Below are 17,817 nucleotides of genomic sequence, written 5' to 3'. Positions count from 1 at the left end.
CATTGTCATGGATTTCATTCACACCTATGCCTAGTCTGGCATTACTTTCTTCCAAATTTTCATCCATCCTTGTGCAGATGGGACACAGCAGTTCCTAGCCTTTTGTGAGGTCAGGCTTAAAAAACAAAACAAAAAAAAAAACGGGATGGCTTGATGCCGGCTGTCTATTTTTAGAGATGTTGCTTGCGCCTGGTGTTGAGAGGCCTGTCGCTGGTGCAGAAATAGCTGGTGGAAGGACAACTATATTTGGCACTGACGTACTCTGGCCTGCTTTTGATTTCAGAGCTTGATTCTAGCCTGCCAACAAGTTTCTGGTGGACCTGGAATCTCATGCGCCTTATAACGTTTGATTAAACTGCTTTGCCTCCGAACATTCCTGACATTTACAGAACGCGCAGCATCCGCGTGTTCCCTGGCATTAAGGCGAAGGAAAAATATGATGCGCAAATTATAAACAAACATTCCAGCCTACATGTACATCTCTAAACACGCAAAGTAAACATACAAATGTGAGAAGTGTGAAATGGAGGGTTAGACGATTTTTTAAAAAAACGCAACTGTTACCATATGACCTTTGACATCAACAACTTCCACTTCTGAATCGGAATTAAAGATTTCGTTACTGTCGGTCCTGAAGAGACTTCGATTGACTTGACTGAAAGCAAGAGGCGACTATGTAGGGTTAAGGAGAAAGGAAACATGATCAAACATCACATAGACGATGACTGCACAGAGTAAAAACATGGAGCGTGTAGCAACACTACCCCCTCCCTCTGCTGCCGCGCGCAGCTGCTGCTTGCGTCTGTGGTGTGGCGGTGACCCTAGCAGCACGTTACAGCCCGGCGTGACACCGCCATGGCTCGTGCAGTATGCACACTCAAGCGTATCACAACTCAAGAAAACTGTGCACCGGCAGGAAAGGAAACTGTGGGCTAAGACGACAAAGAATTTTTGTGAGGATGGTATTGGGTGAGAGGAGGACTGGCAAGCGCAAATGTGGCTACCAAGAGGACTGACCCACTACAAACAGTAACAGGAGGGATTTAGAGTTGATGGTTTGATATATACCATTCTATATAATTTAACTTTGGTCAAAGTTGTCAGGATGTTTTTGTGTTTGTGATTTTTCCCACTAACCATCAGGCACAAGAGTTGGTTGTTTTTGTTTTTTTTTTGGGGGGGGGGAATGCCTATGTTTACTAAACATAACTTTAATAATATATCATATATTAAATTAACCATCTCAAGGGTTGTATGTGTCTACTACAATAGTGCTAGAATAGTTGGACACTATATAATCACAAACTTCTATACACGTCCATGATGTAATAGAGACTTGGTTTATAAGGTGTGAGATATATATATAGTTACATTACTTGCTAGAGTGTATAAAAATGTATAAAGATATTCGAATAAAAGATGCGATTGATTAGTTCTGGCTTTATAAAATGAGGAAATATTTTTAAATAAAATGACTTACTGCATTTTAACTGATTTAATTGACCTAAAGAAGTGGATTGCACGTGAAGCCTTCACTATATTCGATCGTGGCACCGTTGGGTAATCATACTTGGGAGCAGGTCGAAGGCTGGGCTGCTTGTTGCCTCCCCGAGCCTGCGTACTACGCTCATCTTCATAAAACTTGATAATGTATGATGCTTTTTCTGGCTTCCTCTCTCCATACGTTAGTACTCAGGGATGGGATTGTTTGCGAACATACCTTCAGCTGCGGCCGCCATGATGGCTGTGTTTCTATCTGACCAGCAAGAGGGAGCCAGCTGAAGAGGCGGTGGTCATGTGAAAGACGGAGATAGAGAATCGGGGGTCCGGCGAAATGCCAGGTGAGACACTGATGGACACCAGAGGGGAGTTGTACCAAGCATAGGCGCTGTGGTAGATTTATTCACGGGGTGCCAAGTGGGTCATCTGCAGGGTGAGGCACTTTTCTTCAAGAAGCGAACCGTACCGTAGCGTCTACTGTCTGTAGTTACTCTCTCCGACATGAAACTGTGTCGATGATGATCGTGACGTGTCTTTTTAGACGACGACCGATGTCCAGAGATCGTTACGACTGACTGTAGGCCATTGATTACAATCCCTCACGTCCTCCCTTACCTTCTCTCGCTTTGTGCCTCGCACACAGTCTACTCATTCTTGCTTTCCTATCATTGCGTTCTTCTCGCGTAGTGCTCGCCGATGTTGCTCCGTAACCAAATGGCTGGACTGGCGTTTTATGACGCAGTCCTGAACAATGAGCTAGCCCAGCTGAAGCGGCTGGTGGCCCAGTACAAGCTGGACTTGAACGCCAAATTCCAGCAGGTGCGAAAGAAGAACCACGCCGACCTGTGCCCCATACACTTGGCAGCCTACAGGGGGTACAACTTTATGTTACAATACTTGATTGAATCCAAGTGCGACGTCAGCCTTACCACCACAACTCTTAGACGAACTGCGCTGCACTTTGCCGTCCTGCGACATCGGATCGGCTGCATTCTCCTGCTCATCAATGCTGGTGCCAAGCTAGACGCAAAGGACACCTTTGGCAATACACCTTGTCATTATGCGGCGGATGATGGGCACTGCCAGATCCTGGATGTCCTGATACGTAAAGGTGTCAACGTCAACAGCCAGGACATCACCTCCAAAACACCCCTTATGAAGGCTGTGCGCAACAACAAAACAGATGCTGTCCTGCGGCTGCTACGAGCCAGTGCAGACCTCAACATCACAGACCGCAACAGTGACATGGCCTTGCACTATGCTGCCAGAAATGGTTGTACAGATATCATTGATATTCTTCTGTCAGGGGGCAGCTTGATAGATGTGCAGAACTACTGGGGACGCAGCCCACTGATGGAGGCAGTTTGCTACAACCATAAGGAAAGTGTCGCCCTCCTCATCTGTGCGAGCTGTGACCTTAATCGCCGTGAGTTTAAAACAGGCGAAACAGCACTGCACATTGCTGTGAAAAGAAATTATGTCAGTGTCGTCCATCTGTTACTGCAAGCAGGCACTCGTCATGACATATACAACCACCAAGGAGAGACAGCTTTCTACGATGCAGTAGTGAGCAACAAGATGGATATACTGCGATTGATGATTGCATTCAACTGCAGATTAGATGTTCCCCCGAAGTACTTTCCCAACGGTGTATATAAATCCATTTTCCAACTGGCAGCAGAAAAGGGGCACCTGGAAACCTGTAGACTTCTGGCTGATCTTGGATACATTGATTACTCTGCCAGGATATACTTTTATGCTAACTACGTGCCATCACGACCCAGTGAGAATGATGATACACTGACCTGGCTTCGAGGAGCCATGCAACGTGTAGTTCCGTTGCAGCAGCTTTGTCGTAAGGTGATTCGAAAGTATGCTGGTCACGACTTACCTAACAAAGTGGAGTGCCTACCCACGCCTCGTGCCCTGAAGGACTATGTTCTCATTAAAGATGTCCTTGATCAGACAAAGATTTCATAATAACCCAGAAACTACTTGTGAAGTCATGTGTGTGAATGTATTTTGGTCTCTATAGATTGTTTGCATGTGATGAAAGGACCAACATGCCTTGTCTTAAAATAATTAGGAAGCCTGCAAATTTAAAAAAAAATGTGTTATTGTTTTTGGATTTTTATTATTTTCTTCTCTTTTTTTTTTTTTTTTTTTTTTACCAGTTTTCAGAATCAACATTTTATTTCAGAATCTTCCACTAGTCTTCTATATAAATCTTAAAGACAGCAGTAAATTCCAAGCTTCTTTTTAATTATCTCAGTAGCACACCTTTTTTGGGTAGGAGCAAAAAATGGCTCACCTGGATTTCCTGGGGCTTAAGATCGATTGTATCTCAGTATGTGAACTAAAAGTATGTTCAATGCAAGGAGAATAGGAGGGAGAATAAACATGAAGGCTCAAAGTCACAAGTGATGAGGATATCAGCCCTAAGAACAGCTATGAGTAAAGTCTCCATGCAGTGCAGCAATCAAACCAACTTTTTGATCATCCAGGTTCCCAAATGCATAAAGCACTTGGAAGGTGAATATAAAAATTAGAAGTAGCTCGTCCTTCAGTGTAAATCGGAGCTATTTTTGTTGAGGAAGACCTTGGTTTAACTGCCCATCTTTGAAGCATCTGGGGAAATTTGCATTTCTGGGTTTGAAATAATGCTATGAAATACAAATACTAAGTGGGGCCACTGAGGGAAGTACTGTGGTCCTTAACTGCAGTAAAGTTGGACCAACAATGAGAACTTGCCAGGTTGTATTGTGGGGGGCTGGATCTAACAACGGTTCTTCCGCTGCACTTATGCTAGCAGGTTTTGTCTCAGTAAATCAGAAAGTATTAATGTTTTCATCCAGGAAGTCCTACACATCTGTCATTGGCATCAAATTTTGTTTGCTCAAATGATGTGGCTATGCCCTTGCTATGAGATGGTCATAGTGTCATTAAAAGAAATCTATATGAAGTTTTACATGGATAAGATATCTTTGCTGGTTATGAAAATGCTGTTTTGACATGGGATTAGTTTTTTTGCCAGATGTTAGTAAATTTAAGTTGAAGTTCTCTTTTGAACACAAGGATGTACAGAGTGAATGGCTGTGAAAGTCTGAGCTACACACCTGACTGGCCTAGGCAGTAGAGCAGTTACCTGTGATTTACTTATCAGTTAATTGGCAGCATTTACTTGGCTGTATAAGAAAGTGTCATTTGCTGCACATATTTTTACTCCCAAGAGTAAATGCCTTGATGTGTGTTACCATGTGGTCAAAAGGCCATTGAACTGGCAACACTTGGATGAAGAAGAGAGAAAAGGTAACACTGTGCTGTTCAGGCCAGCCATCGCTTTATGTGCACAACCTTGTACAAGACATAGTCCACTTTCACAAAGCCCCTTTTGTACATGTTTTGGGGGGAGATGAAGTATGGTACTATTGCTTACAATGTTTATTAATTAAGAAAAAGGCAGATTTATCATGCCGTGACTGCGAATTACCAGTTATTTTTTACTGCTGTTGACCTTGTGTTTACACTCAAACACAGGAGAATAATCTCAGCCACTATTACAGGGGACAGCCCAAAACTGGGAAGGAAAAATACTTAATTAAAAAAAAAATTACATTTAAATAAACTGTCGCTATTGTGACACTACTGTGACACTGTATGTCACTATTGATAAAAAAACAAACTTGATGGCTTTTTTGTACAAGGTTGTGCACATTTGGATTGTGATACAATAATAAATCTTCAACATGATGTTGATAAATGTATAAACATGTAAAAGAGAAAACTCCCTATTCCAGACCAAACATTCTGTTGCTTTGAAGAAGGCTTGAAGAGAACATGAAGATATAGAAGGGATTCATGTAGAAAATACCTGTAGAAGTGATTGCTAAGTAAACTAGTATTCTTAAAGGCTGATGCAACTGTAAAAAAAATTGTTGGGTTTTTTTTTTCAAATAAGTGGGCTTAGTATGTTTCATTAAAAGATGCTCATTCCCAAAATCTTTGTGAAAACTGTTCTGTTCACAAGATGCAAACCTTTGAACATTGCAGCATTAACTTGGATTTTAGGGAGAGTTAAAGACCATATTGTAGTGTCACAAATGTCAGCTCACTTCACCATTTAGAAACATTGAGAAAGAAACATTTAGGTCAGTTCACGTGCACATTCATAAAATTAAAGTTCACTATACATTTTTGCAACATAAGTTTGTGTTCTGCTGATTTGTTGGATTAGCCTTTGAGACACCATAGTGTCTGTCTGGCATACCTATGCTTAATGAAATAAAGCAGCAGAAGAAGGTCAAAGCTAGCAAAACAAAAAGTTGAAGCAGAACAAGAGGTAGATCAATCAGGATTCAATGAAAATTAGGATTATTTTTTTAATTGAAATATATCATTAGATATTCACCATAATAAATAATATTTTCAGAGAGTGGCATAATATGTTTATACAAAATTATGTTTATGTAAATATCACAAACTAGTAGCATTAACAGCACATATATTTAGTACATTTAATAAAATTATAATTATTAATCACATTCCAGCAATCAAGTTAAAGATGCATAATCTGATAGCCTTCATCAACTCGTTCTTAAGACTGTATAAAGGAAAATGTTACAGGTTTTTTTTAGCTTTGGTGTAGGGAGGTTTTCCACTTCAAAATAACGGGTGTCATTGTTTATTTTTTTTCTTCTCATTGATTGTTATTCAGACTTTGTGCATGCTTGATCCATTTAAATGTTCATAAGATGTGCATGATTATATTTTCTGCAAAATTTCTTATTAGAAGAAGTTACTGTTTCTTCTTCCAGAATTTACATTGAAAAATACACTGGATTTTCTACAATGTGATCTTTGTTGTCTAAGCTTAAATATGTTAATCAGTTTGCTGTTGACAATGTTTGATAAATGAATAAAATTAGTTGTTAAGGAGAGAAGTTTCAGCAGCAATGTAGTGATAGAAATGTGAAATTTAGTCTTGTTAAAACTGTGTGGTGTTTGTTTCAGTGTGCTGTAATGTTTAAACAAAAATGGAAACGGCCATTGTGCAGTTTTTAACATTTTCTGTAATATCATATGTAAATATCAGAACATTTTTATTGTAAATAAGGGTACATAAAATGCGGTTTTATTTCTTTTGTTGTTTTTGGCTTCAGAAATGTCCATCTGTATCCCTCCAAGATATACCACAAAAATTTTTTGCATTTTTGTTGATCTCATCTTGGACTGGATGCTTGGAATTTCGTTCATTACTGCTTCTTTTTTTTTTAAAAATCCATCTGGACAGTAGCCAAATACCTATGTGTACATAGTACACAGCATTTTCGTTGTTTATGAGTTTAGACATCTCATGCTATGTCTAACTACAAATGCCTGTAGATCATTTATTACTCATAAATGTGGATTATAATCTATACCATTACTCAATCTAGATCAGGTACATACACTTGCATGTGAGAGTGTGTGCTTTTGTCTACACAAACATTAAAATTAGAGATTAAACAAAAAAAAAAAAATACTGGCATGTGCACCTACTGACACACACATGCAAGTTAATGCCCACGAGCACACACACTTGATCTCTTCTACTCTCACATCATGAGTGATAATTTGTTACAGTGTACTGTTTTCATAATAATTTATATAAAAATCTTAATGTAGTAGTGATGTTTTATTGCAAAATACTCCCTTAAGTGTGCCTTTTCACTTAAATTGCACATTTATGTGAGTCTTTTTGCAAATGTATTTGCTTACTTTCTGATTTTAAAAATGTTTTCTCTCCAGACATGCCTAAATACTGTTGCTATTTAAAGTATATATTTGCCTCTCTTTCTAGCATAAACATTTACACATATATGAATCTGTGCATGCATGTTTACTCTCTCACCATGGACATGTAATACAAGTTCATGCTCTCACGTAATAACAGCCAGGGGAAATAATATGATTAATATAATTTGCATGATGACTATATGCGAACAACAGTTAAAGTTATGTCTGTCAGGCCTGTATTGAGTTATACATAGTTCTTTAACGCAACGAATGGACACCACTCAAGCATGACATATCTCTCTGTCAAACCGTATGGAAGCTTGTTCTATGTTCTGTTTTGATGTTCATGCTGTGAGTTTTAAACTGCACTCATTATGTTAAAACGTAGATTTTTATTAAAACTTAATTTCAGGGGAAACTTGAAGAGGTTGTTTTTTTTTAAGTTTTACAGTAACTTTATAAATGTTGAATTAAGTTCTAGATAAGCAACCTCAATCTGTTGAGTTCATAAGAGGAGGTGTAGTCTCCCTTGTTCAGTCACAGGTAATTGAAAGAGAATACAAAGGGAGAAAAACCATGGAAAAAGGAGTATGACAAAAATAAGCATAGATGAGCGCATTTATGTTTTTATCATTGTGTGAAGACTAGAATCATAAAAACTAAAAACTGTCCCAATCAGTCATTATACTTATCAAAACAATTTCCCCCTACATGTTCTCACAATTAGATAAGGTAATAAACAACAATGGCCAGAACTTACAAGCTTTGACACCTTTATAACTGAGCATATACATTGTGTACTATATGCAACATAAACTTTCAAAAATATGCTATCTTCATTGATGTATTTTTAAAATTTTGAAATGGTGAGGTCCTCCTCCACTTAAATCAAGACACGAACTGAAAGTAAACAAGCACACGCTTTTTGTTGTTCTGTAAGTCTGGTTTAATTTTTCTCACTCTTGTTTAGTTTCAAGTTTTATTAGATGAAAAAAAAAAAAGAAAACATTTGAAAACATTATTAAATACTGTTTCAGGCATTGTAATTGTTTATATGGAAGGTAGTGAAGTTGTGATATTAATTCTGCGACAGGCAAGTATTGTTTTTTGTTTGGCTACATACACATGCATAGGTGTGCATTCACACACTCACAGTGTACCTGCCAAAAAAGGGCTGAACTTTTCAGGGCTTTTTAAACTATTTAAGGTTGTCTTCATTTTTATGGTATCTCTGTTGCACATTATTTGTGAATGACCACACTGAGTTCTAAGCAATGTCTTGATCTCTAGGTTTGACAGCTATATCTTATTTAGATGGTTACATTGTTATGTATGAGCTTTTGTAGTTGTTTATACATTGCATTTGTAAAGTCAGGCAAAAAATATTCTCCAACTTGGACAAAAGGGCATCACACATCTATGATGGCAACTTTGTTTTTAATGTTTTATTAAAAGATATTTCAACCACTAAACTAATCGGAGGGCTATTCTTGTGTCTGAAACACTAAATAGTTACAATCCTCAAGTAATAATTACTTGTCACATTTTTGGTGTATGTCTTTAATATGTATATTTGACAGTTTCAAGCCAGGAAGAATGTGGTCCGTCATAATTTAAGTTTTTTTTATAAAAGAAATGATGGTGTGTTTATGATCACTTTTGAAAGATTTATGCAGTCATTCCCATATTATAAGACATATAATGGCCCATGGCAGAGTCCATATTTTCTAATGTATGGCTGCTGTTTAAGAAACTACTCATCTCTCTCTTACCTCTGTTAAAAACACACAGAAATTGGATTTTACACAAACATTGATTTCAGGCTGCATGCCTATACTTAACTGACATTGTTTGGAAATCATGCCTTTTTTTCTTTTTGCTTGAAGGTAAAGGCAAGTGAAATAGTTGCTGATATTCTGCTTCCTTTCAATCATGATGTGGAAGGCTTCCTTTAACAATTAAGCAATGTACATGTTAAAACACACACACATGTACATTTACAGCTTAAGCTTGATGCTGATTTAAAAAAAAACTGTGGTTAAGACAAGAAAAGTTGAACAATTTAGTCAGTCATATATTTGAGAAAAAAAAAAAATTTTAAAACCCCAAATTTGAGCACACACTACCTTTTAAGCCTAATTAGTTAACTTGCTATTTTACTTGCCATTCCCTTTAACTGGAATTGTTTAGAAATGTCTGTCCTGTAGTGACAGAGATGATATCTTATTTAATCCCTTTTTATGTGTATTGTTGTTTAAAGGCTGAGACTTAAAGCATGATTTGGAATGGGAAAATGACTTAATTGATGCATGCAGACAATAACTTTATATATATATGTAGACCTTTGTGTTGATGGTTAACACTCCTTCACTGTTTAGATGAAACAAACACTTTTGATTATTTGTTTTCTGTTCAGAGAGAAGTATTGACAGGAAACCTGGTTAAGTATAGCACCACACGAAGACATGTAAATGTTTTCATGTTATCACGTGTATTATATAGTTCAACCAAGAGACACGCAGGTTCCACACACTTGTGGTGCAGCAAATAGCCCCTAGTCAATCCAGCTGTCAGGAATGGGTGGCTGATCCCTTAGGCGTTTGGGGAAGGTAAGGTAGTGAGGGAGATGAAATGGGCACCACCCTCACAAAAAGGAGGCCCAAGAAAATTGAGGTTACTTACTCCCCAATAACCTAAAAGAGGTTATAGGAGACAACCTTTGTCTTACTACACAGCTGTCTTGAAAATGTTGGCTTAATACCTCCCCCCTAACCCCTCATCACATACAAACATGCAAGCATATATTCAACAAGAAACCATAATGTTGTCAACATGTAATATTAATATATATTTTTTTAAATTAAGCTGAAATAAGCTTGCACAAGATTTTGATATTTAAAAGAGAAGAGGCAAGGAATGAGACAAAAAAAGAAGAGAAAGAAAGCAAGAACTGAGATGTGAAACAACCAATTAATACAGTAACTGATCAACAATATTGCTCTTCATAAGTATGCTGCCATAACCTGACCTTAGTGGCATTTTACAAATCCATAACCCTTTATCAGTTTCATAAATTAGTATTGTTTCATATGTGGATTGTCACACAATTATAGTGAAGAGTTTTGGTGATGCCAAAGACTATAAAGTTTGTTTTGATAAAAATATTTTGTTGATTTAAATGTACAGTATTTATATGCACTAAGTTGGCATCTAGAAAAAGAGATTTCTGACATTCATTCTTTTATTCTGTTATTAATTTACCAGGAATTTCTCACAAACTTTTTATACATGACTGAGCACAGCAGATGAGCAAGGAAGGATACTGATAAATAAACTTAATAAGAAGCAATTCAGATAATAACTTAAGATTTTTTTTAAATTATACTAAAATATTGAAGTTCTGATGTGTTGTATGATTCTTGCACATTTATTTTTTCATAGTTGACTGCCTACTAACATATATGGTGTTTAATAATTAAAGACTGTCTAAATTTGAAAGACATTAAATAATATAACTGCAAAGGGTTGTGTTTTTTTCCTAAACTGAAATTTTGTGTTCAAAACCAAATAAGGCATGGCTGACAGCAAAGGTTATTATGTACAATGATTTATCTGGACATCTCAGGTTGTGAAAATAGATAATGGCAGAAAGGTAACTGTCACATCAACCATGTTGATGATCTGTTAATAGACCACAAAAAATGTACTTTATTTATTATTAAATTTTAAACAAATATTGATTGCTTAGAAGCATATACTTTACTATATGAAAAGCACCCCATGCCCCAAATCTGGGGTCATGTAAGAAATGAAGTAGATGAGCAAAAGGACAAGAAAATCCAAAATTTTAAAATGATGTAGCATTATAATTAAAATGTCTGGTACTGGGAACACAAATGCAATTTAGTCATTCAAACTCCCAACTTTCCCCTCTTGTTTTGTAAAAGTTTTATTTTCAATCTTTCAGAGCTTAATTTTCATGCAGGAGAAAAGGTTTTAAAAAGCAACATTACAATCATTAAAACATAATTTACCTAAAATACCTAAAATTAAAGCTCTAAATAATTCCTGTTCATATTATATAAACCAAAGCAGAAGTGAAAATGATCAGAAGATTCTACAGTATTTATAGTGTCTGGTCATTGTACTTTGTTAAAAGTGTTAGAAAGAAAATGGTTAACAGCTGCACATGTAGGCAATGGCCAATAAAATCTTTAAAATCAAGAATTCTTCAATATGAAGTAGACATATTTCGATATGTTTGTGTTTCTATTTAAAGCTAAGAAATTCCTGTTGCATGCATTAAGTCACCATGACCAATGATTTCTATTACATCTATGTCTATACTAAGTATAAATCAAAGAAAAATTATACTGTAACTTTGCAAGATTGAATGAAGAGTTGATAAATCATTAATGTCTTTTTTAATTTTTCCAGGTTTGTTGTTAATAGTTTTATAAAATATTTTTTAAAATGTCAGTTTTAGTTGGCTTAGCATTAACTCTTATTATTCCCACCACCTCTTTTTGAGCTTTTTTTAAAATTTTTGCTTTTGAAGACTAATTCAAAAATGTTATTATTTATGCTATTGAGACTGAGGATAGGGTAATAATTCATCACTGGTGAACATTTTCTGTCTTCTTTATATAATGCTTTTATAACTGTAAGTGAAATAAGCAGTTCTTGCTAAGTATCAACAGCATAGTTGTTGATATGTTTGGACATAATTGAAAACTTTTGCTCAGACAGGCGTCCATTGTTTCTATGCATGATGCCTAAACTCTGCAATCAGAGGACAGCCAAATAAATTCTCCTAGACATACTTTCTTGGTTTTATTTCTATTTGCCTCTGTGTGCATGTACAGTAGTAATATTAATAATAAAGGGGCTTATGTACTGTACTGTAGAGTACTGGCACATGCCCACAGTCTTGACACGGAAGTTCCAGTTTACTACAAATTTAAATAAGAACAGGGATTCTTAAGAAATAGGTGTCAAATTATTTTAAGACAAGAAGAAACAGATTTGAGTGCTATTAAATGAAGAATTTCCTGCATGGCATGGGTTTATCCAGTTGTTTAATTGACCATACAATGCTGAACTACAGCAGGATATTGCACTATTATAAGATTAGCTTCAAAAATGTTTAAATTTCCTATGAGCATGGAGATATTTGAATTTATGGATAAAAGTGGATCTTCTCTAGTTTAAGAGCCCATAAACATGATTTCTCACAACAGTTTTTGAATGTAAATGCAACGTACGTTATGAAATTCAAAATACAGGTACAAATTCTGAGTGTAAAACTATTTTAAAAGTAGCAATGACATTTATAAGCAATCATAGTTTCTTGTCCTAGATATCTGCAACATTGAGTACAAAGAAACTGTCATAAAGAAGAGTATAGAGGAAAATTAAGTTTGTAGTATCAGATAACCATCTATATTTACAAACTTCAGTTTAATGTTTACAAAAGTTGTTTTCTTCTTTGACACAACGGTTGCTTGGTTTGAGTGAAAAGTACAGTGTTCCCTCGCTACTTCGCGGTTCATATATCGCGGATTCACTACTTCGCGGTTTTTTTTGAGTGAAGTATCGATCGATATTTTCGTGCTGGGAATTATCGTTCTACAAAATACCATAGATATTTCAACAGGAAAAAGACGAAAAATGTAGCTATATTTGTATTTCTATTAAAATACCATGGTTATTTTGTAGATAGAAAGAAAGAAATAATTGTGTATGAGAAATCCATTGCTCTGAGTAAGCGACGATTGTTATCTCCATCTCGCAGCCAGTTTGCATCAGTTTTTTGGGGTTTCTCTGAGTACAGTTATAATTTTTTTTACACTAATTTGTTATTGTACTGTATTAATACCATGATTAATATATTACTTTACACTCACATGATATTGTTTTACATGTATATATTATTATTGCATGTATGTCCCTATTTCGCGGAAATTCGTTTATCGCGGATGATCATGGCACCTATCCCCCGCGATAAACGAGGGAACACTGTACTTCTAACTAGAAGTGATTTTGCACTTTTAAGGGAGATGGCAAGGGCAGGAAAGTGCAGTATCTGGAAAAAACCCTCAGTGGCTGGCCCTGCAAACAGGTGTCACAGAGTGTCCCGAGACAAGATCTGAACTCAATGAACTCAGGGCAGCCAACCTTCGCTGTATTGGTGACAGCTAGGCGCTAACATAATGTGATGTCACTAAAAAGTAATAACGAGTTGCATAAATTATGAGTTTACAATCTTTAAATTATCTTGATAACTCCTTTTTGGAATTAATCTCCTGATAAACAGTGAACTGTTCAACTTTATATTATCAGCAGGCAGGCCTGACGAGAGGGGGGGGGGGACAGTGTACCCGGGCCCGCGGCTGTCAAGGGGGCCCGGCCTTGGTCAGTGGATTTTTTTTTCTTCTCCTTTTCTTTTTCTTTTAAAGAAAGGTCTAAGGACAGAACACCCAAGCATTACACATGCAGAAGTTGAGTTTGAGTGTAGATATTGAGATTCGAATTGTAAACATACATTATATACTGGGAAAATAATTTACGATTACAAGGGGCCCGGAGAGGTCGTCTGTCCCGGGGCCCGGGCTGGCTCTCGGCGGCCCTGTCAGCAGGAAAGTTTTTGGGGTATACATATTTACATTGATGAAATGAGCCAATGCAACCAGAGGGAAATACAACCAACCAATAAACAATACAATCCTGGAGTTTTGAAATCATACTACAATGCATAGGATCAATTGAATTTTATGGCACATGATAAGTACTATTCCTTGAAAAGGAATATTTCACGCCTTAACAAGTCTTTAAGAATTCGGGAACTCATTGAGAAATAATTTTTAGTTTACTGCAACACTACTACATCTCAACTGGCTCTTTACGTTTATGCACATCTTACACATTATCGATCAACGTCTAGAACGACAGCACCACCCAGAAACAAAGAAAGTTTGACTCGGCTGCGTGGCACGTGCAACTACAGCTATAGTGGCATACGAAGATGCTCATGCAGCTTCGGACGAAGGGGGCAAACTCCACATGCTGACAGTGAACGACGTACACATTCAGTGGCGTAGGAACCAGGGGGGCAGCGGGGGCAGCCGCCCCCCCAAGGAAAATACAGGGGGGGCAGGAATATCCTTTTGCCCCTCCAATATTTGAGACGTAATTCTCACAAAGAGCAAAGAACTGAAGAAAGGTAGGGGAACGTAGAGAGGAGACGGTCATCACCGTCACAAAAGCGAGCCCTGAGGCAAGTGGAGGCTCTAACACCTCTGACGATCAGATCGGGGACAGTCCGTTGGCATTGTTTACCATGATAATTGCAGGCTGTGTTGAAGCCTGAGCGAAGAAAGCAGCCGGACAGTACATCGGTACATCGAGTGTGGTCTCCCTGCCCCCTCCCCCATAATGCGACGCCTTTTCTTTGGCGGTTTTCGTTTGACCAACATAAAACATCCCCCACCCACTCGCTGTCACCCTAAAATTATCTGCTATCGCTTACAACCAAAGGGGCCGCACTGGCCATCGGGAACACAGAAAGCCAGTAACGAAGTAGTTGCATACCAATACCCCAGTGAGTCTTGCCAATCAGACAGGAACCCTTACACTTTGTGAAAAGCTAGCGAAGCACGAGGACTTCCATCTTACTAGACACCAACGGTTTAGTGCGAATTGTCGGCTTTGACTTCACCTAAGTAAAGCAAAGACTCTGAGTCCCTATATTGGTAGTTTTCTGTAGAAACAGAGAGACTGGTATTATTGCTATCTACGACTCAGGGGGAAGTGCACAAGTAACATTTCTAAAACTACACAAGGGCACTCACTCTTTTATCATCAACGACTGTGGCTGGTACTCAACATAAGTTATCTGTGTTATACTGTTTGGTTTGTATATATGTGTCCGTGTTTTGGTAGATGGCCATAGAACGTGTCGCATCGCTGGCTCAGCACCGTCGGGTAGCGGAGCGATGAAGGGGTGGCCCTGCGGCCATTCCCACCCTAGTTTCGTCCCCTGGCCACGGTGGTCTGGCCAGTTTATGGCCCTTAATTATAGGGTAGCCTTGCGTCCCTTCCTCTCTGGTCTCTTTGATTCTCTTTGGGGTGGATGGGGCTATTTTCCCAGGGTGTGCGGACACCAAGTTCAGGTATAGGGCTGTGTCTCTTTGTAACGTGGATTATCTCGCGGACGCTGGTCCCTGTAGGTAGGGAAAGGTTCTGGAGGTTTCTCGAAGCCTATAGAAACCTGCCACACAGGACTGGGAGGACGGCGGGGTTTTTGCGGTGGTGGAGAGACCTGTGCCCGTCTCTGGGAGTAGTCGGGGGTTTGCCACGTGCTGTGTGTACTGTCGCTGGAACTGGCGTGGTGTCTAGAAGAGGGTTCCAGCAACCAGCGTATTTTCCCCGCGTTTGTTGTGAGATAGAACAAAGCGTGTCACGAGCCGTTGGGTGAGTAGGCTTAATTAATCTTTACCTTTGTTTTTCCACGCAGTTTTTCTTCCTTAAAACAAACAAAAACATACCTGAGAAGTTCCATGACACAAACGCGCTTGAATAACTGTCTCATTATGCGTGTATTTAAAGAGAGGGTTGATCTGCTTAATCTGGACGAGATTGCAATGGAGTTCATTAATAGAAATCCCCGAAGACGCAGTTTTTTTGGCACACTGACTTGCCAACCTTGATTAATATGATTTATATGATTATAACGTTTATCACATTTCTTGTGAATGCGTTAGCCGGGGAGTCATTCTTTAATTTGTTTTTTCTTATTTAATGCTGCTTTGCCTTTTAACAATAAAGCAGCGTGTTGTGATACTGTGTGCGTGCGTGCGTGCAGTACCCCCCCCCCCATCCTTTTTTACATAATGTGCGAGTGCGAACGCCGCTCACTGTCAGCAGGGAGTTTGCCCCCCCCAACGCCGAACATCTTCCTACGCCACTGACATTCTTGTCCCCTCAGTATCTTTTATGAGAGAGCGCCCCTTGTCCTTCTGGTTTCTACGCCACTGCTAGCAGAACTATCCTCTGCAGCCAGGTATATAATTTAAACCCATCGCAGCCCAGCAAACACGCACGATTCGGCCAACAAGCTTAAGAGTGCAGGGAACACATAAGATAAGGTGACCAGACTTTTCGGGGGCGAAAGCGGGACACGTGCCGATGATGGTGTCGTAACCGTCAAAAAACGCCGAAAAAGTGATTTTTAAAGACAACCTGGACATTTGATGGACTTGCCAGAAAGCGGGACATTGGGCGTCCCGCCCGATGAGCAGGCGGGACACGAGGTCAAAAGCGGGTCACCTTAATGATAACATTACGACATAACGTCTACAAGGCGTGACAGGGGACTGTACTCGACTTTACCGGACTATGACAGACGACAGAGTTATCTTGTGTGCTACCGCGTCTGCTTAAGTGAGCGTTTGGCTGCTGCTAGACATGGAGAGACTAACTCTGCCTGGTACCGACCTGCAAGTTTCTTCTCTCTGCCTAGGATGTTGGCAGTTTAATGACAACACAAACACTATCAACTGGGCAGGCCAGACTAAAGAGGTAAGCAAGCTGTTGGTGTGCATCGACGACTACTGAGCACGAACATATTAATCCATGAGCATAAGCTGTAGCAAATTTGATCCAGTGTCTATACACTAGATATAAAACAAAACTATTGAGGTAGGACACATAGAAATGTCTGGAAATAGGTTAAAACTGCGCACTTTATATGCGTATCTTTTTCCTTATTTTCAACCTGGGGTTTGCGTTACTTATTAAAATATAGGTGTTACAAGGCAAGAGACTGACCACTGTTACAGGGTTAATGATCACCCTGAAATGCTTTCAACACCAATTACTAAAATACATATAACGCAATGTAGGATAGTTTGATGAGGTCTCCTTCAACAAGATCCTAAGCCATAAAACATTAGAGATACTTCCAGGACCCTTGTAAATACTTGTTCTAACCACTACTTTTTTTTACATATTCACCATCCACTCTCTTTTGATGTCATACCTTATGTTTACTATTGCTTATTTTCTTAGAAATTAGTTAAGCACTTATTTTATTCAAACCCCCCACCCCCATAAAGGGCAAGGGCTAGGTGGAAAAAAAGCATGTCTTGCTTACTCTACCACCCTCGTTAATAAAGAATTGTCATTGTCTCTCACAATCGCTTTTAGAGAGAGCTCATATCTCCCTTAAAAAAATTCCATGAGTATAATGTGTGTATGTACGCTCTCTCTCTATATATATATCTATTGCACACACATATATCTCCTGTTCCCTCTTGCTTTCAGGGTATACTTAATCAAAGTTTGATGTAATCACCAGCAGAATGCTGTTGATTTTAAGAGATCAGTTTAACTAAGACATTTTGAAGTAGAGAATAGAGTTCAGCTTTCTTTTAGTTACATATATTGCTTCTTGTAATACTATTGTTTCTTAAAAAAAATTAAGATAATCAAATGTCAGGATTTAGTTTACTTTGAATTTTGTAAATTAGAAGTACAACAGTC

The 17,817-nt window shown here is 38.3% G+C and overlaps 2 protein-coding genes across 2 annotated transcripts in view; both read left to right on the top strand.

Moving 5' to 3' along the window:
- The first annotated feature begins 97 nt into the window (after window positions 1-97).
- On the top strand, window positions 98-12,097 carry LOC112565393 (ankyrin repeat, PH and SEC7 domain containing protein secG-like). The gene has a single exon (XM_025240831.1). It carries the CDS (start codon window positions 2,197-2,199, stop codon window positions 3,478-3,480), a length of 1,284 nt encoding a protein of 427 aa, XP_025096616.1. The 5' UTR covers window positions 98-2,196; the 3' UTR covers window positions 3,481-12,097.
- Window positions 12,098-16,645: 4,548 nt separating this feature from the next.
- The window catches only part of LOC112564199 (uncharacterized oxidoreductase YajO-like), a 7,861-nt gene continuing 6,689 nt past the window's right edge, over window positions 16,646-17,817 (top strand). Inside the window, exon 1 of the mRNA XM_025238849.1 lies at window positions 16,646-16,854. Coding sequence (XP_025094634.1) covers window positions 16,741-16,854 — 114 coding nt within the window. The 5' untranslated portion in view covers window positions 16,646-16,740. The remainder of the gene's footprint in view (window positions 16,855-17,817) is intronic.

The sequence above is a fragment of the Pomacea canaliculata genome, linkage group LG5, assembly GCF_003073045.1.
Source record: "Pomacea canaliculata isolate SZHN2017 linkage group LG5, ASM307304v1, whole genome shotgun sequence".
In the NCBI taxonomy this organism is placed as follows: domain Eukaryota; kingdom Metazoa; phylum Mollusca; class Gastropoda; order Architaenioglossa; family Ampullariidae; genus Pomacea; species Pomacea canaliculata.
Note: the sequence above shows the minus strand (reverse complement) of the source record. Positions and strands in the feature narration are given on the sequence as shown.